The sequence below is a fragment of the Homalodisca vitripennis genome, chromosome X, assembly GCF_021130785.1.
Source record: "Homalodisca vitripennis isolate AUS2020 chromosome X, UT_GWSS_2.1, whole genome shotgun sequence".
In the NCBI taxonomy this organism is placed as follows: Eukaryota; Metazoa; Arthropoda; class Insecta; order Hemiptera; family Cicadellidae; genus Homalodisca; species Homalodisca vitripennis.
This window is the reverse complement of record NC_060215.1, coordinates 35,914,202-35,934,076: the sequence shown is the minus strand read 5'-3', so window position 1 is coordinate 35,934,076 and position 19,875 is coordinate 35,914,202. Positions and strand designations below refer to the sequence as shown.

General features: G+C 32.7%; 1 protein-coding gene across 1 annotated transcript in view; it reads left to right on the top strand.

The window, feature by feature from the left end:
* Positions 1-897: 897 nt before the first annotated feature.
* Positions 898-19,875, top strand: part of LOC124368898 (fatty acid synthase-like) — a 98,076-nt gene continuing 79,098 nt past the window's right edge. Inside the window, exons 1-7 of the mRNA XM_046826410.1 lie at positions 898-972; positions 5,911-6,073; positions 7,359-7,511; positions 11,945-12,121; positions 13,543-13,743; positions 15,705-15,940; positions 17,441-17,671. Coding sequence (XP_046682366.1) covers positions 5,932-6,073; positions 7,359-7,511; positions 11,945-12,121; positions 13,543-13,743; positions 15,705-15,940; positions 17,441-17,671 — 1,140 coding nt within the window. The 5' untranslated portion in view covers positions 898-972; positions 5,911-5,931. The remainder of the gene's footprint in view (positions 973-5,910; positions 6,074-7,358; positions 7,512-11,944; positions 12,122-13,542; positions 13,744-15,704; positions 15,941-17,440; positions 17,672-19,875) is intronic.

Sequence of the window (19,875 nt, the reverse complement as noted above, 5' to 3'; positions counted from 1 at the left end):
GAAGTGAGAGAAGCAGTTGAAGACTGGTAATCCTCACAAGTGATAGACATTTTCACAAGCATTTCATAAGGTATGGCATATCAAAGTGTATGTTGAATGTGTAAACAAAGCAGAAACCATAGAAAAATAGGATAAAATATAAGGAATTAAACAAACAAATTTTTATAAACAAATGGTTTAAAAAAAATAAAAACTTATGTCAAACTCTCTGAATTATACTTTAGGAATAAACTAGGTTTTCTAAACTACTCATCACTTTAAACACTTTCACAACATTCTTAAACTCATAAACAAACTTAAAAGATTAAACCACTCATAAACTGTGTACTAGTCATATATTCATCACTGTAAATTCATACTATCCTTTTGTTAGTGTTCTCACAATTTTCTCCAACCCTTTAAAAAATTGAGATATAGATACATAATGATTGGATATAGATAAAACTTATCAAAAAGGGATAAAGATATTGACGTCTATGAAAAAATTCATCAATTTTTGATAGTCCCCTGTCAAGGAACTTATCAATATAGGTCCGACCAATTTTACAGGTAATTCTTATAAAGCACAAAGAGTAATTTCCATTTTACCATGATACATTTCAATAGAGGTAAGATACTAGTACAGATCTTCTAGTACAAATAATGGGGGATTACTAATCTAAATAAACTGAAAGTTCCAAAATTAGCATCCTTTTTACTTTACATTTTGTACTGCCAAGTTTGATTTAATAGTAACACAAGATAACAATAACAGTAATTTCTTAACAATTAACTTCTCTGTAATTGTCATCAACAAGTGCTAATTATCATAAAATTTAGTCACCAATGGGAGTTGGTACTTGTATTCAAATTAGTGCAAATCACATGCAAGGTGTACAACCATTTTAACAAAATTGAAGAGCAGGTCTATCAGTCGCTCTGGAACCTTGTTCTATACTGGAGTTTAGTGTTCTTGTATTTAGTAATTTGCTGGTGAGTAATATGCATCCAAATACTGTTTGTAACATGGTTCATACCCTAAATATCTTGTGTGTTAAAAAATGCCTTTAAGTTTGTCAGATTTATGGAACTATTGAAAAATTGTATCATTGTAAAATTTTGAGATTAAATTCCTTTAGCATTACACTTTTTATCAGTTTTTATAAAATCATAGAAGTTTAACATAATACTTAGTTGTAAGTTATTGGAATTTGCAAAATTTTGACCATTATTTCTTAAATTTGAAATAAACTTTATAATTTTTCTATATAGGGTTCATTTTACTCTGGAAAAACCCTTTTATTTAACATATTACAGCTCTACATTTTATGTTCAGTTAAAACTTTTCCAAAAGTATAAAATTCCTAAAATTTGTGAAATCAATTTTTTGTGTGTTAAAATTATATGCATATCATGTTTTATTAGTATTTTCAATGTATAATTTATTTTTGGCTATTGTAAAGTCAGCCAGGATATGTAGGATTTTAAGTGGGATAAGTTAAAATGGGCATATTACATTGCCGAATAATATTGGGATAATTTCAATGATTGGTCTCAATATCATAAATATATTTATTTTAAAATATGGATTGGAAATGGTCTGTTGCAGAGTTTTGCCTATTAAAAAATGCTTAAGAACCCAAGTTTAATGGCATTTGGTCAAATAGCTGACATTTTTATATATATTATGAAAGGTATAAGTTTTTTTCTGATTTGAAAATTTTTAGCTTTTAAGAGGGGTTGGCAAAATTAAAAACAAAAAAGGCTCATTAAAAAATGTATAAATTGTGTTTTACTAGGATTTGGTTTTAAGCTGTTTGCATCGGACCAGGAATTAATTTGTTGGATACTTTTAATTAAGGATTGATGAAGGAGAGTTTTGTTACTTACTGAGGCAACTACAGAAGTATCATCAGCGTACATTAAAATTAGCATTTTATACATGAGTTCTGGGAGATCATTGCAATAGATTAGGGAGGTGTGGACCAAGAATTTATTCTTGAGGAACACCCGAGATGACTTTTTCATAGCTGCTCTGAACATGTCATCCACAGCCACCCTTTGTTGATAAAAAATGGTTGTAGCCAGTTCAGGGCAACTCTGCTAATGCCATAGAATTATAAGTTTACTTAGAGAATCACTTCAAAATCAACACAGTCAAAGGCCTTGGATAGGTCACAGAAAGCACCAACAGTAAAGTGTCACCCATCCACAGCCTTCAAAACCCTGTCTACAAACTCAAAAATGGCATCAGCTGTACTTCTCCCATGTCAAAAGCTAAACTGAGAAAGGGATAAGATGTTTCTTTCAAGATAACTACAGGGTCTTTTGAAGATGATCTTCTTGAATACCTTTGAAACACTAGATAGAATAGAAATTGGTTACAAATGATCAACAGTATGTATGTGTTTCTGTTTTGGAATTGTCTTTATGACTGAAAATTTCAAAAGATCTGGGAAAATGGCACTTTGAAAGGATGTATTTATCAGATGTACTAGAGATTTGGCAACCAAATAAGAGCATTTTTTTAAAAGAAAAGGATACACCTCATCCCAACCAGCTGATTTTGTTTTTGGTTGTAAGGATCTAATAAAAGTTTAAAATGGATGCCATATAATTCTTAACAGTAACAATTTGGTCATCTTGTGTAGTTTTTTTCTGCATTTTTCTTTTCTAGATTCCCTAGCTACTATCTCCCAAACAGCTATTATTTCATTCTTGGATTCTTTAATATAATTACTATTATATAATAAGTTCAGAATCTCTATCACATTTTTTGAATATAAGTTTATATTTTTTAACATATGTCAGAAACAGATTGTGATTCCATTTAGACATGTTATAAAGTTGTCTTTTTCTTATACTTGATATACGAACGCTGTTGGTTATCCAATATTTTTGTCTTGTTCTACAGGTAAGATTTCTACCAGTTTTGAGTGGTTTTAAAACATTATTTTAATGTAGTAATTAGTCTACAATATAATTCTATACAAAAAGACTTTGCTATCTATCATCAACTACTCTTTAGCTCATTGATCATTAATTAAATGCTTAACTTATTTAAGAATACCTAACTTGATCGAATTTATTACTTTCATCTGAAAATACACATCTCTCATATGTGGGTATCAAGCCAGTACTAGAGCCAAGTGTAATTGTTTGGGATCCCTGTCTTTCTTTTTCAAAAAATCTTTACTTGACAAAAGATATTTGTAGAGAACTTTTTGGCCAGAACATAACTTGAAACTATATTTTATACGTAAAATGCCTTTAATTGACTGTAATGCTAGTCTATTCCTTTATTTTGTCTATTGAGTAGACAGGAGTAAACACATTTTCTGTAGATGCAAATTAGGAATTCTCTCCTCAAGAAGTAATTAAACAGACAGATTTACTCCTTTTTCATTTGTTACTTTGGACTATTTCTTTCTCTCCTATCTCAGACACAATAATTAATTTAATTAATTGAACATTAAACGCTATATAAAAAACAACAACGTCAGCTTATAATTTCTGTCATATTGTGCATTATTATAAACAAAAATTAAAAAGAGGAGATTTTAAGTTTTATGTGGAAATTCCCTGGGGCTATATTTTTATTCTCAAAATCCAGTAATCTCTGGGAAAATCTGGTGACATGGCAGCCCTATCTATGGAGTAATTATAATTTGGTCCTTTGGACCCTTTTGATATAGTATTGTCCCATTTCTACCTCCATCAAAAATGAGCTTTCCTGACGATCGCCCCCTTCCTTAGGAGAGATCCCTCTATCGCTTTCATTAAAAACTAGGTTATACAATGCAATTGAGTGTTGGCTCCTTCTCCTTCTATTGAGGACTGTGGGGCACTGGTGATCCTGGTAGCTTGTAGGGGGAGTCTTGTGGTGTTAAAACTTAAGAGCATGTCATTTATAAGATTATTGTTGGAATTTGGCTTAAGCATATCAGCATATACATCACCCATAGTGATGAGGAGCTTATTGTATGCTTTTGTGTCCTCCAAAACATTTGACATAATGTTTTGAAACTCTTCAAGCTTCCCACTTGGAGACCTGTAAAGTGCCTAAGATTGGAATTGGAGGTTATTTAAAGTTATACGACACATTGCAAGCTCACAAACTAACTCTATACAGAAGAATGAAATGTCTATCTTCTCTGCTTTCAGTTTTAGGTCACTTTTTATATAGACTGCTACACCTCCTTTGGTATGATTTCTGCTACAGAAAGCTGTTAATAGAAAATAATCTTGCAATTTAGTGCTGCTGAGCTCCTCTTCATTTAATCCGTGAAATAATTTAATCTCAGTAAGGACAATAACACTAGGTGTTAGGGTCTCAAGGTGATGAGTAAGTCTCTCAATTTTGTTATGAAGGCCATCTATGTTTTGGTGAAGTACTGACAGATTGTGGTTATTGTTTTTGCTTTGAAATTTATCTAGTTTTTAAACTCGTTTTCCTTTACCTGTCTTAGTTCTAAAAAAATGGTTTGTTCTTGGGTTAGCATCTAATAAACCTTTTATGGAATGTGTGGAGAAATTTAAATTGATATTTGTTGTAATTTTCATTTTATTGAAATTTATTGAAATTTTCATTTTATTGAAATTTATTGAAATTTTATGATATTAAACTTTGTCGATATTATAGCACTTCAGCAGTTTAGTACTAATCAAGAAATACTTTAAATATCAGTAATCTTGTGATATTTTTACCTTAAACTCAATGCTTGTTAATGAAATAATTAAGATAATTACTGAAAATAATTAGAAACATTTTTAATCTTTTAATCGGAGAACCATCTTCTTTAAAAAAAGCCAGTTTGTTGTAAAAACTACTATCAGGTATTGTTACTACATTGTGCCAAGGTCATGTAAGGGTAAATAATTAGTATTAGCTGAACTTTTCGGTGGAGTAGATGTCATTTGGATTTCAAATAACTTGAATTACATACAGGACGTACATCACACATAAACACAGACATAAATCTTTGTTCAGACGAACATGTTCACTACCAGATAGCCCCGTCACGTTACCTGCTTGCATGCACTAATCATGACAATGGTGTTGGCGGGTTGAACTTTGTGTTCTTGGCCTTGGACTAGTTCTGCATTGCTTATCTGTCACCGAATGCAGATATGCCTGTCTCAATTTAGAATGTACTATTTTATTGAAGGCTATGTGAATTGTATTTGAGCTTGACATTTATACAAAAACTGCTAATATACAGCTGTAAGGATTGTATGCAGTAGCATGTACTGTTTGGTTTGTTGTGGTTTGTTTTAGATAAATATTATATTTAAATATTCTGTCTATCTTCTCTCTTATGAGGTTTAGAAAATATATTTTATTGTTGGTTTCGGTTTCAAAAGTAAAATTTAATTTCAGAGAAAGGCTGTTCAAATATTTGTTCAGTAACTGTAACTGTCGAGTTTTACCATTACATAAGACGAATGTATCATCTATATACATATATGTTGCAGAAAAGTAGTTTTCACATTTTGGTTTGTTGTCTGAGAGTATGAAAATATTTTCTATGTGATTTAGGTATTTCAGATCAGATTCCTGATAACGGGAATTCCACAGTTAATGTTTTGTGTTGCGAATTAAATTTTCTATTGAAAATTAAATAATTCTGTTCATAATAATAACTCAGTTATTATGTTTTATTTCTTGATTTGGATGTAAGAATTGTTTTATTTTTTAGGTGTTTCTCAGTTTTAATAAACAGAGTACCTAATATTTCCTCTAAAACAGCATTATTGCATTGTAGAAATCATCAGTTCAGGTGCAATAACCTGAATGAGCAACACAATTTTTTCTTAAATACTATTTGTAGGTAAAGTGGATTGTTTATTCTTTGCAAAGTATTGAAAACATTGAATTGCAAATAATAAATACAAGGAGGCTCAATTCCTATGAACAAGTTTCTTTTTCAGAATCAATAAAACTTGTGGAATATGCTACCAAAAGATGGATATGAAGTTGTCATCTCCGGGATTGGAGGGAAGTTCCCAGAAACTAACAATATTGCAGAGCTACAAGAGAAACTGTTTGCAAAGGCGAACCTTGTGACCGTTGATGACAGAAGATGGTCACCAGGTAAGAGATCAAACATAATCTGTTTAACAAACTGACTTTTCCTGACAGTTGACTTGATTTAAATTTTATATTTTATTTTACTATGACAAGTAATGTTTAAATATTATGAGAATCAATGCTTCAATCTAGCTTAAGGATACCCCATCTAATCTATAGGCTCTTGCAGCAGCAATAATAGCAGAAGCATGAGTATTGTCAACAGCTCCATGTATTTCCAGGAAGATGTCTAAAGCCACATCTCTAGGTATCAGCTGATGTAGTGCAGATTCATTGGATATTTCTGAAGAGTAAGCATGCTGATTCCCAAATAACACAGCTTTGTTATTAATATTTTACAGTGTACATGATCTGTAAAAAAATAAAGCGCTATAAAAAATAAAAGTGTATACAAATACACTATCAATAAATAACAATAAATGTAATAACTAAACAAATATTTCATCACACATAAATAGAAATTACATTGAGGATTCCAAAACCACTTTGTATGAATCTTTTCTGTTAAAAATAGAATGCCTTTTCCACAAGACGCTGATAATAAGTCTATATATATATATATATATATATTTGGGCAAGTAATCTCTTCGTGTGCTTGACTAACTTGTTATGAACCTTTGGCTTGATGTGCTAAGATAAACATAGAAACAGAGTTAGCCTATGATATACCTGTTTTATTCTATTTTTATGGTGGATGTGAGTTTAGTGCTTCTCCATAATTTATCAAGACCTACTTCATTAAGCATACTAAATCCAGGATCTTGTGGCTGTTAAGTGTTAACATTTTTAAAAGGAAGGAAGACAAACAGAGGCTTGTGACTGGGCTTTGAAACAAAGATAGATTCCCCTAACCATCTCTATAAAGAAGAAATGTGACTTAAGGGGCGAACTAGCCCCCAGTATCCTACAGATAACCAATACTTGGATGTTAATACTCTACTATATACATATTATTTTTACATTATCAGCTCTAAGAAACTTTGATGGAATTCATATACATACCCACCTTATGCTATTGAATGTTAAAATCCGGCTGATCCTATTCATCAGGATTGTCCAGCCTTCTGAACCTTATCTTATTTTTCATCATACATTATTATAGAGGGAAGTTGGAATTTATTTATAATGTAAAATTGGTTCTTATGAGACAAAATTCAAAATTCAAGTTAGAAGAAATATTTTGAGTTTGACTATAAGTATATTTACATGATATCATTTAAAAAGTAGGATATTTGCTTTAAAGGATCATCATTATATCTTTTAAAATATTATTGACATGTTGTTTCAGGAGTGTACGATACACCAAAATACTCAGGAAAGGTGCTTGAGGAGTACAAATTTGATGCAGCCTTTTATGGAATACATCGAAGATTATGTGTCTCTGCTGAGCCAATGACAAAGCTCACCCTTGAGCGATGTTTTGAGGCAATGGTTGATGCAGGTATGTTGGTAGTAGTTATTCTCATCAAATATTAGAAGTGCTGGTGATGAATATTCTTTTCCTTGTTCATTGTAATCCTCTAATAAAAAGTATAATACATGTATTTAAATGGCAAAGAAAAAAATAAATTTTTACAGAATTTTCAAATTACTTAAACAAACTTTTCTCAAGAAGTATTAAAACATAAGACATTTCAAAGGATGTATCTGTTGAAAAAAAACTGTGTTACAAAATTGTATGTAGTTAATATTTTCAATAATGGCAAATTATCTCATATGATTTCACTAGAAATGTCACAAGTCTGTGTGTAAGATTTTAGACTTAATATTAATTAGATAGCTTGTCTTTTCCCTTTCATTGTGTTATTTTCCTATAGACAATTTGTTCTTACATGTTTTAATGTAACACTGAGAAGATGAGTCAGTAAGCTAAAAATAACATGACAAATAAACAAACCTTGCAGTAGATTGTCATTGTTAAGTGTCACAATGAAAAACACATTTTGAGAACTTGCCTCTACCCTCTTATTCAGGTATTCCTAAAACACAAGGTTAAGCATGTAAAAATTTCAAACACGTGGCAATTTAAAAACATTAAAGCCAAAGTTGGTAACAAAAGAGTTGTACATCAAAATTCATAAATATAACATTATTTTTTAGAAGTTAATACAGAATGCTTTTATTCGTGATCATTGAGAACAGAATGGTGTCAAAAAATTACATTTCGTTATTCTACAATAAGGTCAATTTCATTCTTCTCTAAGAACGCGAGCTCGTTCAAAGAATTCCTCCATACTGTAGACTGGATCTTCCAGCAACCAATTCCGCAGCCATTTCTTAAAGGTTCTTGCTGGAACATCCGTGGTACTTGCCGGAAGAAGATTGAGAAGCTTGACACTGGCGTAGGATGGTTTCTTAGTGTAAAGTACAGTGCGGTGGGCAGGGATATTGAAGTTCCTGGCAAATCTTGTTTGGTGATTGTGGATATCCATATTTCTGGTCAGGTTCTGTTGAGAGGCATAAAGCATAACCTCATATATGTACAGGGAGAAAACAGTGAGTACCTGTAGATCTCAAAATCTTTCCCTGCAGCTTTCTCTAGGTGGGAGTCCTGTCATAGCTCTTATTGCCCGCTTTTGCATTAGAAAAACACGTTGCATGTTTTGGCATGAGGATTCACCCCAAAGTATGATGCCATATCTAAGGTGGGATTCGAATAAAGCGTGGTATGACATTTTCACTGCTTTCTCTGTACAGACGGAGTTCACTCTTTTAAGTGCAAAAATGGCAGAACCATGTTTAAGGCACAGAGAGTCTATATGCAGAGAGTCGAATACTTCTGCTTTTTTTTTCCTAAGATGAGTTGAGTCGTCTTCTCCTCGTTGAATACCAGATCGTTCGCTATGCAATAGTCTTGGGCTACACTGATAGAAATGAAGCTAGAGATTTCTAAGGGCTCAGATGATTTGTTGCTGGTGAGTAAAACTGTATCATCAGCGTACATTACAGCATGACTGATGCCGTCCAACTGCGCTGGAAGGTCCGCCGTAAAGAGAGCAAACAGCACTGGTCCCAGTACTGAGCCCTGGGGTACGCCTCTTTTCACTTTCTGCAACGTTGATCTCACACTTCTATTTACACCTTTGGTGGTTTCTTTTATTTCAACAGTTTGCGTTCGATCTTTGAGATAACTTGTGAACCAACCAAGTGCAGTGCTTGTAATTCCGAAGTCTTCAAGCTTAGCTATGATAAGATCATGATCAAGACTGTCGAATGCCTTACTTAGATCTAGATGTGTACTTATGATAGTATTTCCGCTGTCAATTTCGTCTATCATAAAGTCCACCATTTCCACCAATGCTGTAATAGTGGATCTTCTTGGAAGGAACCCATGTTGACCTTTGATAGGTAGGTTGTTAATTTGCAGGTGGTTCATAAATGAACTCAGTACCACTCTTTCCACCACCTTAGAAAAGGTTGGAACCAATGATATTGGCCTAAAGTTTTTTATGTCATCAGTGTCGCCCTTTTTGTGTAAGGGGTAGACCTTGGTAGTTTTCATCTTAGAAGGAAACACTCCTTGGGTCATTGACTTATTTACCACATGTGTTAGAGGCCCACATAGCTCTTTTTCACAGAACTTCAGCACTTTAGAGAGAATCTCATCAATTCCAAATGATGATGAGAGTCTGGTGGATCTTATGATTTTAGCCATATCTTCTTGTGTGGTTAATGGGAGATTAGCAAGTGGCGTATGCACATGGTACTGTATTCTTCTCAGATGTGGTTTTTGAGAGGAGTTTGAAGACAGCAATGTTTCCTCAGCAATATCAATAAAGTAAGAGTTAAATCGCTCCACTATGATCGATATATTGTCAACCGTGTCTTCAGCTGTGTTAAGTTTCCATGAGGAGTTTTTGGAACTATTTTTTGAGGCCCTTTCTGTGTTTACTATCCTCCAAATTGCTTTGGTTTTGTTTGAAGATTCAGCTATGAGGTTTTCATTGGCTTCTCGTCTAATTGCTTTAAGATGGAGATCATACTGCTTTTTTCTTCTTGCTGTTTCTTTTTTGTCCTCAGTCCCTCCCGACAAGAGAGACCGTTCGTTGGCTTCTATAAATTTTGCTCTTAACTCGTTGGCTTCATCATTATATACAACAGGTTTGTCTTTAGGTCTGGCTCTTGAAGACTTATGAGGACATGTAAGGTCAAGAGCTGATGTCACAATGTTAAGAAAATTTGAGTAGGCCTTTTCCACACCCACTGCCTGGTACACCTCCTCCCATGCTTGCTCTGCAAGTAATTGTTTGAGCTTCAGTAAGTTTCCATTACTGAATTTTCTGCAGTAGACAATATTTTGTTGTTCAATGACTGATGGTATTTCGAGTGTGCACAGTTGGCCTGTGTGATCAGAAAGATGGGTATTCAGTATGTCAACCTCTATTAGATCTTGTTCAATATTAGCACATACAATATCGATTGAGGAGGAGGTATTTCAAGTGATTCTGGTTGCTGGTAAATGAAGTCTTTTAATGTCAAAGATGGCCAGTGTCTCGTTGAGATCAAGGAATTCTCTTGAACAATGTAGGCCATCCACATTGATGTCTCCCAAAATGCAGACAGCATCATTACCCAAAGGAAATTCTTCCATGGCCTCTGATAGAAGATTTAGAGCTTCTCCTAATGGGGCACTTGGTGGGCGATACACACCCAAAAGGTATAAGCACATTCCATATCCTTGGCTTATTTTCACTGCTGCCATTTCGCAAGTGAGTTCTGTGCTGGTGCCTCTTAGGTTGACCATTTGCACTTTGCTTTCATGGATTTTCTGAGCGAATATGGCGACACCCCCTTTTTTATGATGACTTCTACTGAAATTGCTTGTCAACGTGTAATTTAGGAGGTTTACATTTTCCACGGATGTTTTGTCAAGACTGTGTTCAGTAAGAACCAAGAAATCTGGTTTTAAGTCGGCGAGACAGTGATTTAGACGGTCAACCTTGTTGCTTAGACGGTCTATATTCTGATGGAAGATCACTAAGGGTTTCTTTGGAGAGAGCCTCTGGAGATGTTTCGTTCTGTTAGACAAGAGGCTCGTGTTCTGATGCAGTAACTTGAGGGCGTTATTGTTTGCTATTTCAACAAATAACACCTAAAGAAGAGGGCTGATACCAGTTAAAACGTGTTTCTGTTTACACATCATACGTAATGAACTTTGACCAAAGAATAGATACATCATCGTAAGTCGTAATAGATACACTGTCATGATACTTCATTACATAAAAGCCACTATTCAATTGAGATTATTGAGATTACAAATGATACACATACTTAAACTTTTCTAATATCTAACTGGTTTTAAATAACATATACATAAGACAATTCCTGGATAGGTCACCAATAAAAAAATTATAAAGACAAGCTTCTTTTTCTAAAACTTATTCATAACTGAAATAAAAATCTCAAGCTATCAATAAAATTAGTTGGAGGGAGGAGGGGAATCAGAAACATGAACTATTATTACTTTTACTTAGTGATATAAAAAATCTTATAAGTATTCATTTTCTGTGTTCCATGAACTTTTTCTTTGAACTTTTCGTTGTTTTAATTATTAAGTCACCAGAGTTACTCATATGAAATTGATCCATTCCTCCACAATTGAAAGTTAATTAAACTAACGGAGTTAATATTAGGTTTAAAATAGATTGATAGATCAAACTTAAAAAAGAGAACTACAAATAAACATTGTGACGTAATTGAAGACGTATGAGTTTCCTAGTAGTCTAATTAGAGTTACTTGCTTAATCTGAAAATTGTATTTTTGTTTTAAGAAGTATGTAAATCCATAACATAGCCAATCATTGCCAGATTGGTTTGTACCATCATATAATTCTTTTCTTATAATACATTAATAGACACATTGTACTGATACAGGAGTTAACCCATTTACTTTGAGGGGCTGCAATATTGCTGTGATCTCTGCTTCAATCAACAGCGAGTCTGAAATTTTGATGCTGACTCATGATGGACTCATCAGAGATGGTTTCGGAATCCAAGGTCACAGTCAGGCATTGATTGCCAATAGGGTTTCTTATTTCTTCAATTTTGTAGGTGAGTCCCCATCAAGGCTATTTTTAGTCAGGTATAGAATAAAGGCTGTTTTCTTTATTCTTAAACGTAAAAATAATCTATTACTTTAACATGGAAAATGAGTGCTGTCTTTACAGTGATATAATGCAGTTTATAGTCATATACATACAAACGAGTAGTACAATTTTGTACACAGAGAGGGAAATGTGATGTGTACATATTGTAATATTGGACCAAGAAAACTACCTTGAGGTACACCACACAGTTTTAACTAAGTCAAAGCCATCTCATTGAATACGTGTGACATACAAGTTAAAGACATTTACTTCCCATGTACAGAGAACTATCTTTATAAGGAGAATGTGCTTCCCTCATATGCTGTGAATGTGGTAATGTGGCAAGAAGTAAGCAAAACCCAACTCACAACTTTTTTCAGTCTTCAAAACTGTTTATACTAGTTACATAAAACACAATTATAATAGATCAAAATCATTCTGTTTGCTCTATTTTTACTAATTGTAAATCTAAAGAAATTCGTAAAACTGTATACATGAATAAGAAGTATAGTTCTTAGGTGTGGTCTTGCAATTGGGATATTGCAGTAAACAATAATACGGTATTTTTAATTGTAACGAAACTTGTCAGAATAATTATTCATAGTTCTCATAGAACCTCTTTAAAAGCACTGTTCAAAGATATTTTATTGCTATCTCTTCTGTCTTGACAATCTGACTGTCAGTACTTTTGTTCTCAAAAACAGGACAATTATAACAAAATTATGCTATTAAAACAACACTTTTCCAATGGTAGTTTATTTTTGGACAAGGCATTTCGAAACCAAAGGTTTCATCATCAGGAAACTCCACAACACAATAATTTGTGACTACAAATATAATTTTGGATTTATAAGCTAATCTTAAATTGTAGTTATCTGTACAACACTCTGAATTCTAATATAAATACATACAAATTCTTCTTGATCTAGTTTGTGATTGGGATGGTAAGAGGAAATAAAACAGTAAATTGGTGTTTATTAGTTAGTATTAAACCTCCACAAGTGTTATTAAACAATATTGCAAAGTTTACTAATGCTAAAAACATTTAACAGAACATGCATTAATGTATATTGTGTAGGTTTCATTATCATTTAACAATTTGTTTGAGTATAGAAGAAGTTTAAGTGGTGTAATATGGAATTTATAGACAATCTTGTCCAGTTATTATTAATTTGCCACAGTAAGAGTCAAGAATTGACTCAGAAAGTGTATAATAGAAAACATGCATGTTTCAAACCTCCTTTGACAGGGAAGAGGGGCATCAGTAACATTGTTAACATGGCAATAGACCTTGAAATATATTACATATATTGACAGAAACCAATTATATTTTGTTACTTAGACTTGAAGTTTGTGAAAATTGTAATGATTCCAAACATGATATAGGTCCCAGTTTCACTATAAACTCAAGCTGGACGGGTGGCACCTCTGCCCTGCAGCAGGCTGTCACTTTGATACGTCAGGGGGCTGTGGTGGCAGCACTGGTCACTACCGCCTACATGATGTGGTCTCCATCTGTTGCTAGTGAATACGTCGACCTGGGCCTCCTCACTTTTGATTGTGAAACTCGCCCATTTGATAAAAATGGTGAGTGTAATAAACAAAATTAGAATTCACAATATTAAACTAAATATTTTCTAATTGAGCATAAAAAGCTATTGGGACTGAACTCTTGTATGGAGAAAAAAACTTTTCCTTGGTTATCATCGGTGATTTAACAATTTCTGTGTAAAGCTTCTAAGTATTTTTTTAATTAGTTTGTATTAGATCTGTAAAAGCTAGAGGGATAGATACATCAAATCAAAGATGGGATACATTTTGGGAATACTTAACTGCATGTATTTGCAAATCTTCTGAATATTTGTTTGAGTAGTTGTAGATCTGTAAAAGCTAGAGGGGTAGAGACATCAGATCAAAGATGGGATACGTTTTGGGAATACTTAACTGCATGTATTTGCAAATCTTCTGAATATTTGTTTGAGTAGTTTGTAGATCTGTATAAGCTAGAGGGATAGAGCCCTCAGATCAAAGAGATGGACGTAGGGAATAACTATGAAGTAACTGATTATGTGTGTAAATCTTCTAAGCATTTGTGTAGTCGTTTCCGAGATTTCTTGATCAGGCATGTTTTTTTTATAAATTATTAAAATATACTTATTTATATTGCAGTAATTATATATTGAAAACATTTCAGTCAAATTACATAACAAATAAATGACTATTTGATGTGCGAATGTGCAGAAGATACAGGTAAAAGTTAGTATGTTTTTCATGAAGAAAGAAGAGGTCAGAAGTTAATTGAACCATTAAATGAGTTTGAAAAATGTATTTCAAACAAAATTAAATGTGCTACTATTTGTGTATATAAGATTTATTTTCCTATTACCTAGGGAGTGTTTAACAAGATAAGACGCATTACATTTTAGCATCACCTTTCATCTTGTTTTGAAATTAAAACATAGTTTTTTATATAAACTAAATAGTTTATTTAAATTTGTAATGTAAGATGTTTGATTTTGTGAATATAACGAGATTGTAATGCCTTACTTTTCCCAATGAGGCAAAAGTTTTTACATTATTCCCAAAAATATTCTAAATTTCAGTTTGCAGGGTTCATAAGAATTAGTGAGGGTTATATATGTTTTATAAGTAAGACCTCAAGTTTGGTTTTGGAAATATTTACCTAAAAGTTCTTTTTTGGACATTGAAAAGTCCCTAAGCATACATGACATCAGTAATGGTGTGGGTGAAATTTCAACCTTGGCTTATTGGTATTGCTATTTCATACATTGCTAGCAAATTTTAAACTCGTTATTTCCACTTTAAAATATTAAACTATTTATCTTGAACTTTTAAATTCAAATTTGATTTAAATCCAGAAAATTACTATCTAATTGGGGCAAATTTCTTACTTTTTTTGGTATGATAAGAAATATTTGAACCAATTTCATTGTTCAATATTCAAATACCTCTCTAACCCATAAATACAACTTCAATTATTGGAAATATTTATATTAAGTAAGTTATGCAGTTCTTCAATTGTAAATTTTGTAGCTAAATTATCTAATGTTAATCTTATGGACAAATAAAACTTTGAATAGCTTTTTGAAATTGTTAGAATTTTAATATGTTTTGAAATATTTTTAACTTTATATTTACACCATGTGGAATCCATGGAAAATTTAAATTTGGTTTCTACTCTGGAAGAGGGAAAATTATTGACGAATGAGTGAAGGTTTTGCTTTTTTTAAGGTTACATAACACCTAAACATATGATTGATTATATTTAGAAGATACCTAAGATTGGAACTGTTTACTTTGATAAACTATTTTAACTGCCTTATGAAAATTAAAAGTTTAAAGTGCAATAAGTTTGGTCCATTTTTAAAATAAATTGTACAAATTTGAGTAAATAAAGTGTAATTGAGGTTAGGTTAGAATCGATCATTTAAAAATGCTATTAATGTGCTTATGTTATAATAATATTACATTCTAGAAAAGAGTTGGCTCTCTAGGCTGTTGAATAATATAATCGTTTTCTGTTAAAGCAAATGGCTTTGTTCGGAGTGATGGTGTTGTTACATATTTCCTCCAGCGTAGAGAAGACGCAAAACGGGTATATGCAACTGTCGTCAATGTTGATTCTAAGTGTCTTGGTGGCCGACAATGTAGCTTCATGACGTATGACAGTGGATTGGACAAATTTCTCTCCGATTTCTATTCGTCATGTGAGTGTGATCCTGCAAGTCTAGCTTATCTGGAGCCCGAAGGAATGTCTATTAAGGTACTATTTTAATAAAAAATTAAGAAAACCACAAATTTCATAATATTTATTCTTAAGCTATTCACAAGATTTTCAATACTTTCTGTATAGAAATATGCCGCCTACGATTTCAATCACTGGTTGACACGTGCATACAGTTTGGCATTAGTATCAAAGCATTGCATCTAGCTATTTCTTCATCTTTAAGAAATTATAACCGAAATCAGGAATTGGCATAATATTGCGCTGATATTCAACTTTTCGGAAGAGTAAAAACATAATTATGCCTTATTGTAAACTTTTTCATGAGCAACAATTGTATACATGTATACATATACATGTGTACTTCTATTTACAAAGAATTTTTACATAATAGGGAGAACCTTTTTTCAGATGGATTTAAGTGAATGGTTGAAAGAACTATATTTTTTTAATTATGGCAGTTATGCCATTTCATGTTTGCGGCGATGTATTGATGTGCTTCTTGCAAGTCTCATACCCAGCTACAGAACAATTGATAACCTTATAACCATTTTTGTCATAATATTTGAGGAATGTCAGTGCTGTAACAAGTCTGCTTTTTCTGGCCTTCCATTTGGAGTTTTGAAACCCACCTAGCACAAAATTTGTGATAGGCAGAGGTTTCCACATCAATTTTATTCATCAAACTCCATGACATTTGGAAAACTTTTCCAAAAACTCTGTAATTGCGAAAGGAGTTTCACAAATTTTATTGTTGATTTTTATCACCAATTCATCAGTCACAGGGCACACCTACCACTGCGGTCTGTTACATTAACTTTGGTATGGCTATTTTTATATCAATTTAGCATTGCCTCCCTTTCACTCATAATTCCTATATCATTCACATCACAAAGTTGTCAAAAAATTTGTTTGTGGCTATTAGCTAAAAAACATAATCACAGAACACAAAAGTAGTGTATATTTTAACTATTACAGAGAGTAAAATAAAAGAATTACTGTCTGCACATTTCTACAGCTGGATGCATACTAAGTGTAGGAATGTTTTAACACCAATATGGTCTCTCTTGTCCTGACCAATGTTGCAATAGGCCGGCCGTCTTTTACGTTTTTAACAGTCCACATAATTGCTATCTTGCATACTTAGCAAAAATGAAATTAAATACACCTAAAAAGTAGGCGTAGTGTACAATAGAGTTATAGGGTATGTTTTTTTATCTCATAGCAGGGTGTCTACAGGTCAGAGAAAACCTTGAAAAATCAGGAAATTTTATAAAAAGGTTTTCTTAGAAACCCTGTAATAATGAATGACTGGAAGATATTTATTGTATCCAATATTTCTACAAATTATCTATTTGTTATTGTCTTTTAATGTTTATAAGCACTTATTTTGTAGATACTCACCTTACTTTTATATTGTGCTTTATTTAAATATTTGGACACACATCTCATGAAAGAACAGTATAAAACAAAATATTCCTAGTAAATTTCTTGTAGTTGTAATATTTTTTGTCTATGTTTTATTGTTTTTATTTTCAGGAAACAGATGCTGTAGAACTTAACAACATAGCAAGTGCGTTGTGTCCAAAAAGGAAAACACCTCTTCTAATCGGATCAGTTAAAAGTAATGTTGGTCATGCCCATGTGGCTGCTTGCTTCATGTCAGTAGCAAAGGCTATAATTGCCATGGAAACTGGAGTTATACCCCCAACTCTGCACTACAGTGAAGCCAACTCTTCTGTCCCTTCTTTGGTCACTGGTGATATTCAGGTAAGATCCTTTCACTGGCTGAGGAGTTATTTTAGCTGTGAAGTTTAATGTCACCACTTTTCATTCCCTTTTCCTTTGTAAGTTTTCACACTGCAGATTCTAAGAAAGATTCTCCTTCCCATGGGTTGTCACAGGATAATGGATACTTTGAAAAGAAGGTCGAAGAGCCTTCAGGGAGCTCAACTTGCTAACTCTACCCAGCTTGTATATTTTAGAGACTTTATTTTACTGTTGATTTAAGTATACATTGACACAGGGCAGTGATGTACACATAGAACAGGAGTGTTTTAACGCCTCACTTCTTAAGCTGGGATCTAACTCATTAACAGTCTCTCTGAAACAATAAATTTAGAAACCAATCCAAAAAAATTAAATATCCAATTAAAACACCACCTGGTGTTTATTCTTTTTACTCAGTTGGGGAGTTCATCGAGCACACACAGGATTGATATTCGCGGCAGTTTATCAATCCTGGCGGTTGATCCCACGAATTTGTTTGTTTGTATGTGTATGAGTATGTGCCTGTGTGCAACTGCATCAAGAGAATGTATTTAGTTTTTAAGATAAATACAGTGAAAATTTGGTATTATTATTTTCAACATGACTATTGTAACACAATGTAATATATATGTGTATATATACAGGGTGAGTTTTTTAAAGTGATCCAATAGCTAACTTTTTAATTACACGACTTAGCACCACACTTTAAATTTGGAACTTGCTCAATTTTAAGTTTCACTCAGGGATACACTTTCAAATTTTTTGAAGATGGCCGCCATTTTCCAATATGGCGGTCAACTTTAAAATCTCTTATGGAACACCCTGTATTTTATGTTGTTTTTAGATTCTACTCAACAAAATAATACATTTTTGCTTTTGAGAGTTTTTTCAATATCTCTAATGGTTCAGGAGCTGGAATGGAATATAACGCAATAATTATATTCTTATTCTTAAGGTAGGAACGACACTGGTTCCCTCAATGGTTCTATTTATTTATCCGATCGTACAAATAGGGGTATAAGTGGACAGATTATTTGACTCTAAACATTTCTTAGAGCTTTTAAGATCCACCCTAGTGTAGTTCATATGACAGCCTTGAAGAAACCTTGTAGTGGTCTCTCCAGCCAACCAAAATATTGTGCGTAAACTGCAGTTCTAAACTGTACGGCATGTTTAAAACAATCTGTGTTTTAATTTATTTGGTAGCACTACAAAAAGTTTCCAACAAGTTTTTCTTATTTTTGTTGTGCCTTATGCTGCAATGCAACATTTATGTTTATTCAACTCTAACATTTGTAGGCTCACTTAGTATTAAAACTTTGTTAATTTTTGAAATCAATAATCATATTTCCATTTTGCTTTAGTTCTTCCACAAGAAACAAAAAAGATTGTTTCGTTCAGCATCCTCTCAGATCTTAAATTATGTAAAATCAGTCATCTTGGCAATCAACATCCAGTGGACTGCCTTTCTCCTGTCAGTCATTATGTTGTAAGAAATAATTTATTTTTTTATTATAAAAGTTGTTTATATCATTTCCTTGTTAAACGTTTTATTTGAAATTATTTGATTACGCTTATTTGAACAAAGCCAATCTCAAAATTTGCTAAAGCCCCATGCTTTAAGGTGATGTACAACAAGAATATGATGTTATTAGGATCGGTATTGTTCTTTTCAAAATATAACTAGTTACGATGGCTGAACATGGCAAAGACATTTCTATTTATTCTCAAGTTACTAACACATAAGAGGTGCCTTGTATATAACATATTCATGAGAGTCTGTTATGGTTACTTATTGTACAATCCTGTGTACCCATAAGCAACTGTGGCCTACTACTACTACTCCAGATTCCGACATTAAATCCCAGCCAGCAGTTATTACTTTAAGTAATAAGTTATGTTTTAATCTTCAACTATGGATATAATCCTTCAAACTGTACCTTATTATTTGTTAATACTTTATGCACCTTAAAAAAAAGAAAACAAGCTATCTTTATTTTAAAACAAAAAACACATTTTACCAGGATCAATATTTCCTTGTTATTTCCGATAAGCATTTCACATGAAAATATTCAATCATATTGCCCAGTAATCCTATCTTTACTGCCGTGTCATAAACTCTTTCACTTATCGGGCCCACTTAGTTTTCACTTATCAGAGTCACTTCGCTTTCACTTATCGGGTTCACTTGTAATAAAAACTTT